Source organism: Gadus macrocephalus, chromosome 7 (assembly GCF_031168955.1).
Source record: "Gadus macrocephalus chromosome 7, ASM3116895v1".
Lineage (NCBI taxonomy): Eukaryota > Metazoa > Chordata > Actinopteri > Gadiformes > Gadidae > Gadus > Gadus macrocephalus.
In genome coordinates, this window is record NC_082388.1 from 15970020 (window position 1) to 15988824 (window position 18805).

The following is an 18805-nucleotide window of genomic DNA, read 5'->3' on the forward strand; positions in this document are numbered from 1 at the left end:
TCAGGTTGATGATCTTTAAGTTCTGGTAAGATTATAAGGTGAGTGCTGCAGGCTGCACTCACTTAAGAAGTGTGTACTTCTCCCCTCAAAAGAAGCACAACGAAGAGCATGTAGAGGACAGGTGAATCCCCGTTTCATGTACTGAAACTGACGACATTTTGGCCTATCTATTTAGTAGTTGGCTGTTTTTATTTTTTCTTAGAATTACCTCCTGCAGTACTCCAAAGTACCGCTATGGGCACGCGTACTCCCATTTGCTCATCGATATTGTTTTCCAGTATTTACGGTAATATACCGGAAGAGGCCATTGGGCGAATGCCGTTCTCTGATAAACAACATCACAGGGTTACTTTTGATGTCAATAACTGTTACCTTTCGCCGGTAGTCGAGAAAAATATGTTAATAAACATGTCACCGTGTGGCTCAACTTTGGAAGAACAGCTTTCGTCCATAATGGACGTGCTTGCGAAAGCGGCTGTATCTGAAATTAGCCAACTGATCTCGGATGGGTCGGCTACTCTTCAGTTACAAATAACTCAGAGCCGCGAAGAAAACGAAGCGCTGAGGACGAGGATGAAGGTGATGAAGAGTGAGCTGTTTTCTTTGCGGCTTCAAACAAGATCAAATGCATCGCGTGCGCAAAGTCGTTTTGGCCTGGCTCGACCCAACATCTGCAAACCACGGACTACATCAATGAGAAATGGTGAGTTAGTAGTAAAAGGAAATTAGAAGTTTATCATAAGTTATAATAATCATGAATCATAATTAACCATTAATAATGATATCGGAGAAACAGGCTACTTCACAGCAGATGCCTAATATAATTTGACGATAGGGCCATATCCTGAACGCTGAATGGTCTTGATCAAGAATGTAATGTATTCTGCATCATTATCAGACCTAAAGCCACTGATGGACAACAAGGCGGTTGGGATTTCCCGTTTTCATTCAACATCCAAAAGTGAGGCTTCGTCAGTTACAAGTCCAGCAGAGGTACTAGGCTCAACATACACATAGAAAGTATTATAATTCACTGGGTCTAGAATGGGGGTTGACAACTTTTACGTGCAAATGCCAAGAATATGTATTGTGTGTGTTTCCCTCTTTACGACAAGAAGGAGACCCCCGACATAATTTTAATCAAGGTTGAAGAGGATATCAGTGGATGCAGGCCATTAGGTGAGTCATATATGTTGCAGCCATGAGTCTAGATTGCTTTAACAGGCTGGTTCTCTTTTGAAAAATCACATGACAAGAGCCCTGATAAAACACAAGTAAAACTTGGGAGTTGCATTTCAAAGATGGAAAGTCAAGAGCCCAGAAGGGGTTACAGACGGAAGCTACATGAGCTGGTTTAATTATTCTCAAACATAAATAAATTCAAGACTTTTAAATGTTAGATGATCAGCATACAGAGAATGGCATGTTGTCTCTTGCTATTCAAAATTCAATAATTGAGCTTGTCTCAAATGTGATGTGCTCAGCTCATTTTCCGCTTGAGCTTCAAGTCTAGGGAGGAGGGCGCTTGAGGAGATATCTCCCTCCGGTACCGTGAGGGACATATACATGCACAGCTTAAGCAGATTACGGCCATAGTTCGATAATGCTCCTCAATTGGACAACTGCAATTGTCTGTGTATACATGGCGGTGAGAAAAAGCGATTCATTGGCCGAAGCATTTCTTTCCCCGGTACGATTGGTGGCGCTGTGCCCTTTTCAACTAGTGGTAATAGAGGGTTATTTATGGACCTGAGTCTTTAATAAAGTTTTCATATCAATTACTTTCTTTCTTTGTTTTCTTCCCTGCAGACGACTGCAATGCCTTTGGAGACCGCAACACTCAGGGCACAGCCACCTTGAAGAGTCTGCATGTGGACGCCCCTGGCTCCTCCCACATGTCCAGTCACAACGGGGAGCTGCGGATCTTGAGTGTCCACGGACATGGGGGGGGCCAACTGGTAGTGGACGGCCATGACACCCTCTTCAGCGCGTCCGATCTAGAGGCCCTTAGCTCGCTGTCCGTGGACCACAGTGTGGCCAAGAGCCTGGACTGCGGCAAGCGGCTCGTCCACTGTGAGGAGCTAACTGGGCATCGGGGCGGCCGCAAGGGCCGGCCCTGTGTCTTGTGTGGCAAGGTTTTTCCCAACGATTCCAAGATGACCATCCACATGCGTACCCACACCAGCGAGAAGCCCTACAGGTGTGACCAATGCATGAAGCGCTTCAGTCAGAGCTGTAGCCTGAAGATCCACATGAGGATTCACTCCGGGGAGAAGCCCTGCGTGTGTCACCAGTGCAACATCAGCTACAGGTACTCCAGCAGTTTGCGTCGCCACATGACCAAGCACAAGGGCAAAGGGGTGCTTTGACACGGAGAAACAGAACGCTTTGATTGACACCATTATCCTTTATGTGATGAAATTACAGCTTCTAGGTTCTTCTTACGATTAAAGGTTTTTGTCACGGTTAAAGATGTTTTCCAACTTTTTGATATTTATAGAATATATCTATTTCTGTGTTGTTAATAATTGTGATGAAGAACTACTTATTTTTTGGACAATTCGGATAGCAAAGAATTTGAATTAATTTTAATTTTAAACTTTCACATTGTGGGTTAATTGAAGCGAATGGCGTGGTGATTATTACTAAAACAAGAGCTGGTAAATTGTGAAAAATGAATAAAACTGTAATCGGACAACGCGGTTATATGCTATAGACCCTAGAGTATCTGGTATAAAGGCTGGGACGAATTTCGTATTATAAATATGTAAACTTTATGTTGAAAGTATAAACCGTCGTGATTCCCATTGAAACGAACAATTTGCGGCCTGGCTGTCACCTGTGGACCGCGGTAACTCTGCCCTGTACCTACAGACACGCACACACACAAACACAATTTAAGAGCATGCTAGACTCTTCCGTCTTCTCAGACACTCAGAGAATGATGTGCTTGATCATTTCGATAATAAAGGTAGATTCCACATTCCATCTTTAGAAATTATTTAGAAAACTTAATTGCATAATATGCACCTTTCCATTATAAGTGCACTCAAGAACAGAAAAAGTAAATACACACTGCATAAAGTACCCTCTAACACATCAGGGGGGTCATTGCCTCGGTGGGCTGGAGTGGAGTACTCCAAGTTCAAGCTACACAGGCCGTCCGTTGATTGGTTGACAGAATCGTCACTTCTGTGCGACGGGCATAATAACAAACAAACCCAGTATCCGCAAGGTATTTATAGAGAACGGCGAAAGCTTCATTTATTGAAGATATGTCAAGCAAAAGTTTGCCATCCTTCTTGGATGTCCTATAGTGTTGCTCTTTGTTTATTGTCTCACGTTCTTATTTTTCCTTGGATTTATTAGCAGGCTACACTGTGTCGGGTTGCTATGAGGTCACGATGCTTAAGTAGCTGCCGCAGCTATCGCCTACCGGCTTAAGCCCCGCCCTACGGTAAGGGTACTGTCGGCAGTGGTAACGCAAACCATAAATGAGCTGGGCAAAACCGCACCTTAACTACTGGGCCAAGGCTTGCTGGGCCTAAGCAAACCCAACAGTGGAAATGCGCCATTATTTCCCATGGCCCCCCTGACTTGTTCTTGGTCCACTCCTGTTCCACCTCAATATTCAGGCTCAGTGTTTCTCAAACATTTTTCACAAGCGAAGGTTTATTATTTTTAATGAATGAATATAAATAATGTATGTGCGTTCTATTTGGCATTGTAAACATGAACAATAAAATGGTGCAAATATTCCCAATTCAATGATATACATGTGCATGTGCTTTATTAAGCTGTTTGCTAAATTCTCCCCACAAAAGAATCACAACGCCAGGGGATTGGGAGAGCATGTAGAGGTGAATCCTATTAATATGTATTCTCCCTGAAAATGACCTTTGGTCTTGGACGAGTTTTCTTTATCACAGATTCTCCTTTCTCCGTGTTTTCAGATTTATCTTTCAACCACCTGTCCATTTTCACGATTTTCTTTTGTCTAGCTTTCAGAATTTAAACTTGCTCAGGGTGGAAAAAAAAAGATAGTTGGCTGTTATTATTTTAGAAGTATACCCTGCAGTACACCAAAGTACCCCTAGGGGTACGCTTACTCCCATAGAGTGGCGAAGTCACGCCCCTCCCGGTAGAGCCCATGGGACCTACGAGATAAAATAAATGATAATTTTTCATGCAAAGAAATCTAAACATTTTCGTGAAGAAGTTTGATAATGTTAGGTTTTGTTTGAGGGCGGTTTGTGAACTACAGCTCTTCACTGCTCTCTATTTGCTCATCGATGTTGTTTTTCAGTAGTTACGGTAATATACCGGAACAAGCCACCCATTGGATGAATGCCATTCTGGGATAAATCACCATCTCAGGGTTGAGTTTGATGTCAGTAACTGTTATCTCTCAGCGGTAGTCGATTAAAATATGTTGATAAACAGGTCACCGTGCGGCTCAACTTTGGAGGAACAGCTTTCGTCTATAATGGACGTACTTGCGAAAGCGGCTGTATCTGAAATTAGCCAACTGTTCTCTGATGGGTCTGCTACTCTTCGATTACAAATCACTCAGAGCCGCGAAGAAAACGAAGCGCTGAGGACGAGAATGAAGGAGATGAGGAGTGAGCTGTTTTCTTTGCGTCTTCAAACTAGAACGATTGCATCGCATGCGGCAAGTCGTTTTGCCCTGGCTCGAGCCAACACCTGCACACCACGGACTATATCACTGGGAAATGGTGAGTTGAGTTCCAACTAATGTGTGGAAAGAAGTGTTCAGGGGGTACTAATAACTTTAACATTTGCAGTAAAGGGAAATAGTTAAAATAATAATCGTGATTCAAATGCACAATTAATAATGATTTAAATAGGAGAAGCAGGCTACTTCTCAATACATGCCGAATATCACCGTGGTGAAGTTAGTTTGATGTTGGTTATTCGACAGATATTCAACAGATAGTCAGCCATTCATTTCCAATCGGAAATTGCTTTTTGCTCAATAGCTTCCGAGTTATGGGACCCAGAGGCCCCAGACCAATGTTGACCTGTCCTACTATGTGGTACTAACAACACACACCTCACTAAAAATTATATATTTTGCACCTCCTATTTTATTTAAATATTTTAAGAATCCCATTAATTTCCTATGGGAAATTGCTTTTTGCTCAATAGCTTCTGAGTTATGGGACCCAGACACCTCAGACCAATGTAGACCTGTCCTACTATGTGGTAATAACAACACACACCTTACTAACAATAAAAAAATGTGCACCTCCTATTTTATTTGAATTTTTAAAAAATACCATTCATTTCCTATGGAAAACGGCTTCTTGCTCAATAGCTTCCGAGTTATGGGACCCAGAGGCCCCAGACCAATGTGGACCTGTACGACTATGTGGTACTAACAACACACACCTCACTAAAAATTAATAATTTGCACCTCCAATTTTATTTGAATTTTTTAAAAATCCCATTAATTTCCTATGGAAAATGGCTTTTTGCTCAATAGCTTCCGAGTTATGGGACCCAGAGGCCCCAGACCAATTTAGACCTGTCCTACTATAGGGTACTAACAACACACACCTCACAAAAAATAAATATTTGGCACCTCCTATTTTATTTGAATTCTTTAAAAATCCCATTCATTTCCTATGGAAAACGGCTTTTTGCTCAATAGCTTCCGAGTTATGGGACCCAGAGGCCCCATACCAATGTAGACTTGTCCTACTATGTCGTAATAACAACACACACCTCCTTAAAAATTAGTATTTTGCACCTCCTATTTTCTTTAAATATTTTAAGAATTCCATGATATTCATGATATACTAATCAAACACACCTTCATTTGTTTTTCCCACTTCATTATGTGAACTTGCAAATTATATTTTAGCTTCAGACCTTTCTGTAATATTTCCTTCTTGCAATCCATGGCAATGAATGAGTGTGTGTTACCACATAGTAGGATAGGTCCACATTGGTCTGGGGCCTCTGGGTCCCATAACTCGGAAGCTATTGAGCAAAAAGCCGTTTTCCATAGGAAATTAATGGGATTTTTAAAAAATTCAAATAAAATAGGAGGTGCAAAATATTTATTGTTAGTGAGGTGTGTGTTGTTATTACCACATAGTAGGACAGGTCTACATTGGTCTGGGGTGTCTGGGTCCCATAACTCGGAAGCTATTGAGCAAAAAGCAATTTCCTGTAGGAAATGAATGGGATTCTAAAAATATTTAAATAAAATAGGAGGTGCAAAATATTAATTTTTAGTGAGGTGTGTGTTGTTAGTACCACATAGTAGGACTGGTCAACATTGGTCTGGGGCCTCTGGGTCCCATAACTCGGAAGCTATTGAGCAAAAAGCAATTTCCCATAGGAAATGAAAGGGGTTCTTAAAATATTTAAATAAAATAGGAGGTGCAAAATATCAATTTTTAGTGAGGTGTGTGTTGTTATTACCACATTGTAGGACAGGTCCACATTGGTCTGGGTCCCATAACTCGGAAGCTATTGAGCAAAAAGACGTTTTCCATAGGAAATGAATGGGATTTTTAAAGAATTCAAATAAAATAGGAGGTGCAAAATATTTATTGTTAGTGAGGTGTGTGTTGTTAATACCACATAGTAGGACAGGTCTACATTGGTCTGGGGCCTCAGGGTCCCATAACTCGGAAGCTATTGAGCAAAAAGCTATTTCATAGGAAATTAATGGGATTTTTAAAATATCTAAATAAAATAGGAGGTGCAAAATATTAATTTTTATTGAGGTGTGTGTTGTTAGTACCACATAGTAGGACAGGTCTACATTGGTCTGGGGTGTCTGGGTCCAATACCTGGGAAGCTATTGAGCAAAAAGCAATTTTCCATAGGAAATGAATGGCCGAATATCTGTCGAATATCCAACATCCTACTAACTTCACCACGGTCCGAATATCTTTGACGGTATGCCCATTTCCTGAACTCTGAATGGGCCTGAATGTATTGTATTCTTCATCATCAGGCCTAAATCCCCTGAAAGACACAAGGCGGTTTGAAATCCCCCTTATCTTACACCACCCATAGATTCTAGCTAGTGTCCTCTTGCGAAGCATCATGACCACAGCCCGGAGACAAAAACAAGTGAAACAAGGAAGTTGCATTTCAAAGATGGAAACAGTCTAGAGTCCAGAATGGTTTCAAGACAGATGCCACATTGGCTATCATTCCAAACATAAATAAATTCAAAACGTATAAATGTTGGTAAAAGTTAGTTCAATGTTTTTCCCTCTTTGCAGAAGACTGCGATGCCTTTGGAGATGGCAGCACAAAGCGTGGCGCCACCTTGGATAGTCTGCATGTGGACCCCCCTGGCTCCTCCCATGTGTCCAGTCACAACAAGGAGTTGCGGATCCTCAGTGTCCACGGACAAGGCAAGGGACCACTGGCAGTGGACGGCCATGACACCCTCTTCACCACGTCCAAACTGGAAGCCCTGAACTCACCGTCTACGCATTACAGTGTGGCCAACAGCCTGGACGTTGGCGAGCAGCTTGTCCACCGTATGGAGTTGACTGTGCAGGTTGGAAATCATCTTTACATTCATCATCCAACAGTAAGGCTTATTCTGTTACAACTCCAGCCACACCCATAAAAAGCACACACCTTTTATGTTTCAATGTGTCGTTACTGGGGATAGACAATAACATCTGCGTAAATGCAAGAATATGTCTTGTGTGTGTTTCCCCCTTTATGTGGAAAGCAGCAGACCCCAGACACCATTTTAATCAAGGATGAAGAAGATATTGGTGGAGGGCTGACCGCTGTAGGTAAGTAATAACCATTGCAACCATGCAAGCAAGCAACAACCTGGATCTGAGAATGTCAGGCCTTGGCTTTAAGCTTTTTAAGCCCCTTGCCCAATAGTAAAACATACTTGCCAAAAATGGAAAATGTTTTGTGATGATTTCTTTCCTGAAACAATTTAAAAAACAGTTATTTGTAGACGGCCCCTAAAACAGATAGCAGCCGGTGTTCTGCCAATTTCTGCTACCCATCACATTTTGCTACCTATTGGTTCTGCGCATGCGCATGACGACGGCACGACGCTATTGAGTATTGGTGTAAAATACACATGCTGTACCGCTGAAATCTCCAAAAGACGTTATAATACAGTATCAAAATATTTTCCCCATATTCTAAGTGTACATGGGGCGAGTAGTGGTGTAAAAAACATAATTCTGTAGTGGGAGCCTTGCTTAATATAGGCAATTGGTCTACAGATTAAATACTCTACCAAACACTTAAGGTAGCACTTTTTTATAGGGTAGCATGACTCTGATACTTTATAACGTCTTTATTGGAGATTTCAGGGGTACATTATATGTGTATTTTACACTCCGCGGATCAATAGTGTCTTCATACGCATTCGCTGAACCACTAGGTAGCAAAATCTGCAAGGGAGCAGAAATTGGCAGAACACCTGAACGTAGATTTAAGTGCTGTTCTCGCACAGATGTCGATAGCAACATGTCGTTGTGATTTTGGTCGATACGGTGTCCTAAACTGTCCACAATATACTACACCCGTAATGTAGTGAAATTGTGTTGATGAGTGAGATTGCAGGGTAGTCAAAACCACAATCAGTTAACTTTTATCCGCTGTCAAGCAGACTGACGGAAAATTCCTTTGCATTTTTTTTTCATATCCTGGCGGCGTCTGATTTTCAGGTGTCTTTATTTATTTATTTCTGTTACATTTACCTTGCCCGGGTTTTCGGAGGCTGAAGGTACATAACGAAAGTGAGTCTTCTTTTTCCTCTATTCCGTATGTCCCGGTTGGCTACACGGAAGTGACACAGATTATTGTTATGAATCATATTCTCCTGTTTTACCATAAACCAACCCACAGTGCTGTGGAAAGTTCCCCTCCCGCGATAGAGGTTTATTTTGTGGGCATATAAGGTGTATTTGCAAAAAAAAAAAACACTTGCCCTTTCGGGCAACTCTATGTAACATTTAAAGGGGACATATTATGAAAACAACACTTTTCCTGGGATTTGAGGTGTTGTTTTGGGTCTCTGGTGCTCCCACACGCATATAAACTTTGAATAAAGTTTCTTCACTAGACACACACACACACGCTACCGCTCGCTCTCCTCACTTATCCACTCACTCGCTGACGTCACTCACACACACGCACACTGCCATTCTCACTCACATACATACGCTACTCGTAACACCTCGTTATTGCGAATCAGACGTTCATGTTTTTTCCCATCTATTTGAAAGGTAGGCTATTAAACATGTTGCATTCTATACGGCCTGATTATGTCATTATTTAAGCTACATAGCGATAATAGGATATTTGACGGAAAACGAAACCTATGCATGTCACTTTGACCGGCACCGTTTTTTCTAGCGAGAACGGGTTAGTGCTACCAAAGTATTCAATTTACTATAATTTATTTGAAATTAATATTCCCAAACACGTAAGCCTAACGCCTCGTTTCCACATACGTATGTTTTTCGTGTCCGTGCTTCCGTAAATTTACGGAAGGAGTCGCTAGTGTTTTACGTACGGGCATGAATTTATTTACGGACAAAAGATGTTAGGATAAATCAGCGGATTGCTTACTAGGAAATGAGTGCCCAAATGAAGGCGTTCAAGTACCTCGGGGTCTTGTTCGCGAGTGAGGGTACTATGGAGCGTGAGATTGAGATTGGCCGGAGAATCTGAGCAGCGGGGGCGGTATTGCGTTCGCTTTACCGCACCGTTGTGACGAAAAGAGAGTTGAGCCGCAAGGCAAAGCTCTTGATCTACCGGTCGATCTTCGTTCCTATCCTCACCTATGGTCATGAGGGCTGGGTGATGACCGAAAGGACGAGATCGCGGGTACAAGCGGCCGAGATGAGTTTTCTCAGAAGGGTGGCTGGCGTCTCCCTAACTCGGATTAGAGCCGCTGCTCCTTTACTTAGAAAGGAGTCAGCTGAGGTGGTTCGGGTATCTGGTAAGGATGCCCACTGGGCGCCTTCCTTGGGAGGTGTTCCAGGCACGTCCAGTGGGGAGGAGACCTCGGGGAAGACCCAGGACTAGTTGGAGAGTTTATATCTCAACACTGGCCTGGGAACGCCTCGGGATCCCCCCGTCAGAGTTGGTCAATGTGGCCCGGGAAAGGGAAGTCTGGGGCCCCCTGCATGAGCTGCTCCCCCCGCGACCCGACCCCGGATAAGCGGATAGGAGACCGGTACTTTGGAACATGAGGATCGACATATACAGAGATAAAAACAAAACCAACAGGCTTGGAAAGAGATCGCTGAGGAGTTTGGCCTGCAAGGTACTTAGCCTACAAGTTTTGTGAAAAACATAAAAACTTTCGTACGGTATCTCCGTAAAACGACGGCGAAAGTTAAATTTTTTGAACGTATATTACGGACATACCGGACAGAAATTTTACGGAGGGGAGGAGTCTCGGAGGAAAAACGGACATTACGGAGAATCACATAGGAATGAATGGACTTTCGGTCGGAGACGGTTGGATCGCATACGAGAATGTACGTATGTGGAAACGAGGCGTAAACCACAAAACTAGTTGAGGGTTTTTGCCTACCTGCAAAGCATCCTCCAACTGCAATCTTTGGTTATTTATTTATTCATTTTGCTATACTTTAATAGTATAGCAAAATGAATAAATAAATAAGTATAGTCTTTCTGTTCAAATCTGTTCAGTTTTCCAAATTATTTGTTATTAAATGGTACATTAGGTTAATTGTTATATAAGTGTTGTTTAAATAAAATGCTCAGCCATCCGTGAGGAACTCGGATTAGAGCCGCTGCTCCTTTACTTAGAAAGGAGTCAGCTGAGGTGGTTCGGACATCTGGTAAGGATGCCCACTGGGCGCCTTCCTTGGGAGGTGTTTCAGGCACGTCCAATGGGGAGGAGACCTCGGGGAAGACCCAGGACTAGGTGGAGAGATTATATCTCAACACTGGCCTGGGAACGCCTCGGGATCCCCCCGTCAGAGCTGGTCAATGTGGCCCGGGAAAGGGAAGTCTGGGGCCCCCTGCTTGAGCTGCTCCCCCCGCGACCCGACCCCGGATAAGCGGATGACGATGAGGATGAGGATGAGGAAATAAAATGCTTTTTAAATTTCAAAAAATCGTGGGATGTATCGAACCATGGGCCAAAAATTGTGTTACAAACCGAATCGTGAGTTGGTGTATCGAAACAGCCCTAACCCATCTATAATATTATTATTATATTATATTATATGATATAGATATAGATATAGAGCTCCAGGAGTCCGCAACGGCAACAATCCCTTCTCCTCCATGCTGTGGGTCAGTCTGACAGCTCATTGGTCAATGTGCAGTAGCTTATTTGCATTAAAGCTACAGACACCAGAAACAGCGCATTCTGAAGGGACTGAAACAGAGGGGAATAGCGGTAGGCAAGTTTTTTTTTCCTAAAAGCTATTTCCAGCAAACAGCTTCAAAAACATGTTTTCTACAACTCAAATACTATGTTTACTTGTTGGGAAAACACCATAATATGTCTTCTGAGTTGCCCGATCACAGAGTTCACCTGCCCCGGGCAAGCGGGGAATCGTTACTGTCGAGGCCTGAATGTTCTCGTTTCTTCCTGCACTAAAAAGCCGGGACCTCGTGTGAAAGCACACCATGACCAGAGCCCTGCTAAAACACAAGGACCACTGTAATGGGAAAATTCTGTTTTCCCACATGTGAGGCTTCCCTTAAGTCTGCAAAGGTACAGCACGGGTCGCGTTTCCACTGCCAAAAGTGGGTGTGATCCGGACTGAGCCGTATTGGGCCGTACTCGTCTCGCAGTCGGGGAGGATGATGGCTGCATTTCAGATTGCTTGCATTTGAGCGAATGCCTGCACGAGACTTGAAGATCCGCCGGAACTAGTCAGAAACAAGTCAAGTTCCCATCCCGTCAAGTCGAACACAGGTGCACTTCTCGTATTTCGAACAAAGAAGATGGCTCACCCAGTGCAGCCAAGGGATTTTGTTCACCTACTGTAGTTTAATTTAGAACAGTCTCAAGCCCCTTTCCCTCATAAAAAAATAACATGATGAGTGACGAAGTGATAGTTCACAGTCTTCTATTTTTAATAAGCATAGTTTGGGAGATGGCACGCCTCTTTGAAAGGAATTATGTCATTTCTCATGTGGGAAATTTCATATGTCCTCATTTATTTGAGACCATAAGCAAAGAAAAGCAGACGGAGGGAGTTACACTTGAGCTCCTGCAAGATTTTACAGCCATGTGACGTAAGATCACCAGCATTTCTGTTGATTTTTCAAAGCTTGCATTATGTAATGCGAGGCAATGCAATGAATGCTTCATCTGAAACACGCCTAATAACAAACAAACGCAGTACCCACGAGGTATTTCCGTATAAAGGGGAAAGCTTGGCTTATTGAAGAAAAGTTTGACGTCCTTCTTGGACGTCCTACATTGTTGCTCTTTTATTATGTTGCTTCTTCTTTTACTTGGATTTAATAGTAGGCTACAATGTGTCGGACTGCTATGAGGTTACGATGCGTAGCTGCCCCGGCTATCGCAATCCGGCTTAAACCCCGCCCTATCATAAGGGTACTGTTGGCGGTGGAAATGCGAGCCATAACTGAGCTTGGCTATACCGCACCCTCACTGCTGGGCTGAGGCGTGCTTGGTCCAAAGCGTACCCGCCGGGGGAAAAGCGCCATAACTGTCCCTGTATCTCTTAGTAACATTTGTTGTTGGAATGTGCCTGTTTTAGTGACACCTTTGGGGGATGTGTTTAGAAGCTGTTTTCCTGACAAATTATTTCATTGTTTGTTCTATGTTATTGTACCGTTATTACCCAAATATATGACCAGAATTGTTATAAGTTCGGATGACTCTCAATTCTACACGGTTTACACAGAAAACGATTGAAGTTGTCCTGAAATACCTGCCAATCTACCTATACAGTTTATAGCAGAATGACCTGGGTTGTGTCTTTATGACCTCCCCACATGCTTAAAAGAGGGACACGAAGCCGTGTTTTCGCAACTGGACACTTTGACCCTTGACCACCCAAAGGGGGACAAGGAAAAGGCATAATCAACCTTTGTACACAACCAAAGTGTGTACAAACAGTGGCGTTTTCTCGCGGAGGCCAAGGGAAGCCAGGCTTCCCTGTTTTTTTAGGCTGTAGTTGTCATCCAATAAAAACATTTATATTAACAGTTTCGTTAATTATTTTGTGCTGTGTTGCTGTCATTTCTTCCCCATTTTCTCCTCTCATTGACCATTTCACAATGCGCGATACGGTGCCCCCGTTATAAACTGAAGCCGCGGCGAAACACGACACTGAACACTGCGAGGAAGCCAGCCCGAGCTGGTATCCCTTTGTGAAAAAAAAGAAAGAAAGAATTGACCACTCAGGTGAGGCTACTGTCATGACACTGCCCTCCTCTGTTTGGTCGGGAGGGTGCCAAGGGAAGCCACTCGGCCCTTGGCTAAACACCAATCAAATCAAAGCATCATTATCAACGTCACCGAAATAACAATAACAAAACAAATAGTGCGAAATTAGCATGTTTGAATTGTTCTCATTTTTGAGTAGCCTACTTAGCAAGTGCAGTTATGGAGGGTGGAGATTTAGGTTATTTACTTAAATTTTTTTTTACCAAACTACCACAACAGCAGCGAATCAAAATAAAATCCGATGGCAGGCCAACACCGAAGCTGAAACTTCGCGGGGAGAGAAAGCAAGGCTTCTTTCGGACGTTCAATGAAGAAAACTATACACGAACGGAGTGGCTTGCTGGCAGCAGCAAACTTCAGCGACTATTTTGCTGGCCGTGTCTTCTTTTTGAGAAGGATTCGTGCTCCCTTAACAATCCCTGCTGGGTCACTACAGGATGCGTGGACCTTGCCAACTTGTCCCGGGCAATCGAGAGGCACGGTAAATCTAAAAGCCACATATGCCCCATTTCCACTGCAGGGTGCGGAACGGATCGGATCGCAAAGGTGCGGTAGGGAGGGGGCGGTATAGCCCAGCTCAGTTCCGAGGTCGCGTTTCCCCTGCCGACAGTACCCTTGGTGGTAGCCCGGATGTCGATCGCCGCGGCAGCTACGTAAACATCGTAAACAACGTCTTCCTCCCCAAGAATGCAGACGAGCGTCTCCACCTCCTTGTTCGCCCAAGCAAGCTTTTTACGCGACATGTTGATTGTAAAGAATAATACCTCGAGGCTACTGTTTGTTTTTATCCCCGCGTCACCCGGAAGTGACGATTCTGTCGACCAATCAACGGAGGGGGGGTGTAGCTAGAATTTCACGGGACCCTTTCAGGCGTCTGGTCTCGTTTTGGGTACCGCAACGGAGGAGTCCCGAGAATGGGGCCGGAACGGGTACGGCAAAGTCCGGGTCACGCCCACTTTTGGCGGTGGAAACGCGACCCGACCCGCACCTTTGCGATCCGTTCCGTACCCTGCAGTGGAAATGGGGCAATAGACTGCGCTGTGAAACTGGCACTGTTTGGACGTGTCAGGTTTGGCCTCACTTGGCTTCCTCAAAAAAAATCCCCACGCCACTGTGTACAAAGTACATACTGTATCCCTTTGGGCAAATAATGAATTAATGCAATTACTTTGTCTTTGTTTTCCTCTGCAGAAGTCTGCAATGACATTAGAGACTGCAGCACAACTTCAGATAGCCTGCCTCCAGACGCCACTGGCTCCTTCCATATGTCCAGTCATAACAGGGAGCTGCGGATCCTGAGTGTCCACGGACAAGGGGGAGGGCAACTGGTGGTGGACAGCCATGACACCCTCTTCACCGCGTCCGAAGTGGAGGCCCTCAGCTCACTATCCATGGACCACAGTGTAGCCAAGAGTCTGGACTGCAGCGAGCAGATCGTCCACTGTGAAGAGCAAACTGGGTCACGGGGCGGCCGCAAGGGCCGGCCCTGTGTCTTGTGTGGCAAGGTTTTTCCCAGCAATTCCAAGATGACCATCCACATGCGTACACACACCAGCGAGAAGCCCTACAGGTGTGCCCAATGCATGAAGCGCTTCAGTCAGAGCTGCAACCTAAAGATCCACATGAGTACTCACTCCAGGGAGAAGCCCTACAGGTGTGACCAATGCATGAAGGGCTTCAAACGGAGCAATGACCTGAAGATCCACATGAGGATTCACTCTGGGGAGAGACCCTACAGGTGTGACCAATGCATGATGTGCTTCAGGCAGGGGTGCCACCTGAAGATGCACATGGGTATTCACTCCAAGGAGAAGCCCTACAAGTGTGACCAATGCATGAAGCGCTTCAGACAGAGCTACGACCTGAAGATCCACATGAGGATTCACTCCGGGGAGAAGCCCTGCATGTGTCTCCAGTGCAAGGCCAGCTTCAGCGACCCGAGATATTTGCGTCTGCACAGGATCAATGCGCACGGCAATGAGGTGCTTTGAACCGGATGCTTTGATTGACCCTCTTCTGTATATGCTGAAATGTCTGCTTTCAGGTTTCCATCACGATTAAAGACGCTTTCTAACTTTTTGATATTTAAAAAAATGTCAATATTTCTGTTTTTATTGTTGTTAATAATTACTGTATGTGTGATGAGGTATAACTTATTTTAATGACCACTTTCACATTGTGGGTTAATACAAAGTTGAGGGGGAGTGACAATCGTTGAGAGTTTAGTTCAGTTCAAATGAAAACTATTTTAATTTCTTTAAAGGTCCCATGACATGAAAATCTCAATTTATGAGGTTTTCTAACATAAATATGAGTTCCCCTAGCCTGCCTATGGTCCCCCAGTGGCTAAAACTTGCGTTTGGTGTAAAACGAGCACTAGCTGTTCTGCTCGCCTTTGAAAAAACGGAGGCTCAAGCGCGCTGATTTGGAAATCTGTGCTCATGACGTCATGAGGAATCTCAGCTCCTCCCCTTACTCTGCCTGGCCCGCCCAGAGACGTTGGCCCGCCAATGAGACTCGACCGTGCGAGCGCCACATGTGTGTGTGTGAATACACACACTGTAACGCAAGTGTTTCTTGTCGGTTCTTTGACGTGTCTTGTATTTCCACAACGAGACTGTCGTGGGGGTTATCTAAGCCATGGTTGAGAAGGAATTGGGGGAAAGGAACTTTGGTTTGACTCGCTGAAGTACATGAACTGCGACATGCCGCCGGTTGCCGCGAGGCACCATCGCCCGGCAGCGGGCAGCCGGCCGCAGGCAGCGCGCGGTTCAGTCGACTTCAGGTTGATGTGAAAGTGGAAGAACCAGAGACGTCGCAGAACCCGACAAAGTCGTTTGTGATTCATAATATCGTCTGGAGGCGGAAATACAAGACACGTCAAAGAACCGACAAGAAACACTTGCGTTACAGTGTGTGTATTCACATTGATGTGGACGTTGAAGAACCAGGAACGTCGGAGAACCCAACGCGGTCGTTTGAGATTCATAATATCGGCTCACACAGCTTTTGGCCGTGATAATATATATTATATGATATAGATATCTGTGTAGGCTATATGATAATATTTAGATATAGAGCTCCAGGACCCGTGTGTTCTAGAATATTTACAGAACACGGCCAAAGGCTGTGTGCGGCTCGCCATTGCGATACATCCACTGTAAACAGAGCGCATGGTGGCTGCAAGCTGCTCAGGGCCACACCCCCACCCTCCTCCTTGACTCGCCCACCGAAACAGCGCATTTGGGGGAAGCTCAATGTGCGACTGGCTCGGAGTGGCTGTAACTCTGCACCACGGCTGAATTTAGGGAACGTCTTTGAATACTGTGTTAGTTGCCCACTAATACCTATATTAAAGAATACATAAAATAGCATGTCATGGGACCTTTAACAGTGGCTGTGAGTGACAAATTGCCGAATCTCCATCCAGATAAAAAAAAGACTCAACGTACGCATTGTGCGATTCGCCTTGAAATCAGCTGTGTGGGCTGAACCATTTTGCGCTTTTTGCAAGGGGTGTTCACAGAGTAGTCACAGCAGTCTTTACTTTTAACAATAATATACCAATTTATTAAACCAATACGCTAAGCTTGCATTTAGATCTATATTCATCATGACATTAAGTCATGTTAATAAAATATTTGAACAACAATCAAAAAGATAGGCTACTTAATCTTTTTTATAATAATAATAATATCGAAACTTCCCATGGGCCCCCCTCTGCCTTGGGGGCCCCCAAGCCTGTCAACCTACACCCCCAGTCCTTGGGCCCTGATTCAGGTAGAGACCCCATTCTATCTTTAGAAATTATTTAGAAAACTATTAATTGCATATAAATATGCAGCTTGTCATGATAATTGCACTCAACGACAAAAAAAAGTCAATACACACTGCATAAAGAACAACATCACACATGAGGGTAGTCATTGCCTCGGTGGAACTCGGGGAGACGCTGTTCTGTCTGGCGCACAATTGTATATGTATGATTGTATTGCTCATCCTGAGCAATACCAGAGCCCGTCATTCTCTGGCAATACATACATACCCCCTGTAGTGCTCAAGAGTACCCCTAGGGGTACGTGTACTCCAATTTGCTCATCGATGTTGTTTTCCAGCAGTTACGGTAATATACCGGAAGAGGCTATTGTGCGCTTGCCGCTTTGGGATAAATCTCCATCACAGGGTTCCGTTTGATATCAATAACTGTTACCTCTCGCCGGTAGTCAGGTAAAATAGGTTAATAAACATGTCACCGTGCACTTCAACGTTGGAAGAACAGCTGTCGTCCATTATGGACGTACTTGCGAAATCGGCTGTATCTGAAATTAGCCAACTGTTCTCGGAAGGGTCGGCTTCTCTTCGCTTAGAAATAACTCAGAGCCGCAAAGAAAACGAATTGCTGAGGACGAGGATGAAGGAGATGGGGAGTGAACTGTTTTCTTTGCGGCTTCAAACAAGATCGAATGCATCGCGTGCGGCAAGTCGTTTTGCCCTGACTCGAGCCAACATCAGCAAACCACGGACTAAATCACTGGGAAATGGTGAGTTGTGTTCCGGCTAATGGTTGGAAAACAAGACAGTTAGGGGGTTACTGTTAATTGTTACATTTGTATTAAAAGGAAATGGTTCAAATAATAATCATGATTCATAATTAACTATTATTAATAATATATTTGAGAAGCAGGTTATTTAACACATGTCTAATATATATTTTGACGATATGCCCATTTCCTGAATTCTGAATTGTGTTGATCAAGACTGTATTCTTCTTCATCATCATCAGATCTAAAGCCCCTGATGGACCATAATGCGGTTGGACATTCCCCTTTTCATTCACCATCCAAAAGTGAGGCTTCCTCAGTTACAAGTCCAGCAGAGGTAAGCACAATATACACATAGCAAGCACACACCTTTATGATTCAATGTGTCTAGAATGGGGGTTGACATCTTTTCCCTGAAAATGCAAGAATATGTCTTGTTTCCCTCTCTACGACAAGCAGGAGACCCCCAACATCATTTTAATCAAGATTGAAGAGGATATTGGGGGATGCAGGCCAGCAAGTGAGTCATACTACAGCATAGAGTCTAGGCTGCCTACTAGATTCTACCTGCGCTAAAAGGCTGATCCTCTATTGGAAACGCAACATGACCAGAGCCCTGATAAACCACAAGTAAAACTTGGGAGTTGCATTTCAAAGATGGAAACAGTCAAGAGCACAGAAGGGGTTCAAGTCAAGACGGATACCACCTGGTTTATCATTCTCAAAATATGTTCAATGCTCATCTTTCAGGGAATGGCACGTTGTCTCTGGTTATTGTCCAAACACAATAAATGTAATGTTGTGCTCAGCTCGATTT

The 18805-nt window shown here is 44.0% G+C and overlaps 1 protein-coding gene across 1 annotated transcript in view; it reads left to right on the forward strand.

Annotated features, from left to right (window-relative positions):
- LOC132461387 (zinc finger protein 658-like) overlaps positions 1 to 18805 on the forward strand; it is a 23237-nt gene continuing 4432 nt past the window's right edge. The window contains exons 1-7 of the mRNA XM_060056478.1: positions 1 to 703; positions 7269 to 7585; positions 7733 to 7799; positions 14639 to 15437; positions 17684 to 17988; positions 18231 to 18325; positions 18445 to 18508. Of these exons, the coding sequence (XP_059912461.1) occupies positions 235 to 703; positions 7269 to 7585; positions 7733 to 7799; positions 14639 to 15437; positions 17684 to 17988; positions 18231 to 18325; positions 18445 to 18508 (2116 nt within the window). The 5' untranslated portion in view covers positions 1 to 234. The remainder of the gene's footprint in view (positions 704 to 7268; positions 7586 to 7732; positions 7800 to 14638; positions 15438 to 17683; positions 17989 to 18230; positions 18326 to 18444; positions 18509 to 18805) is intronic.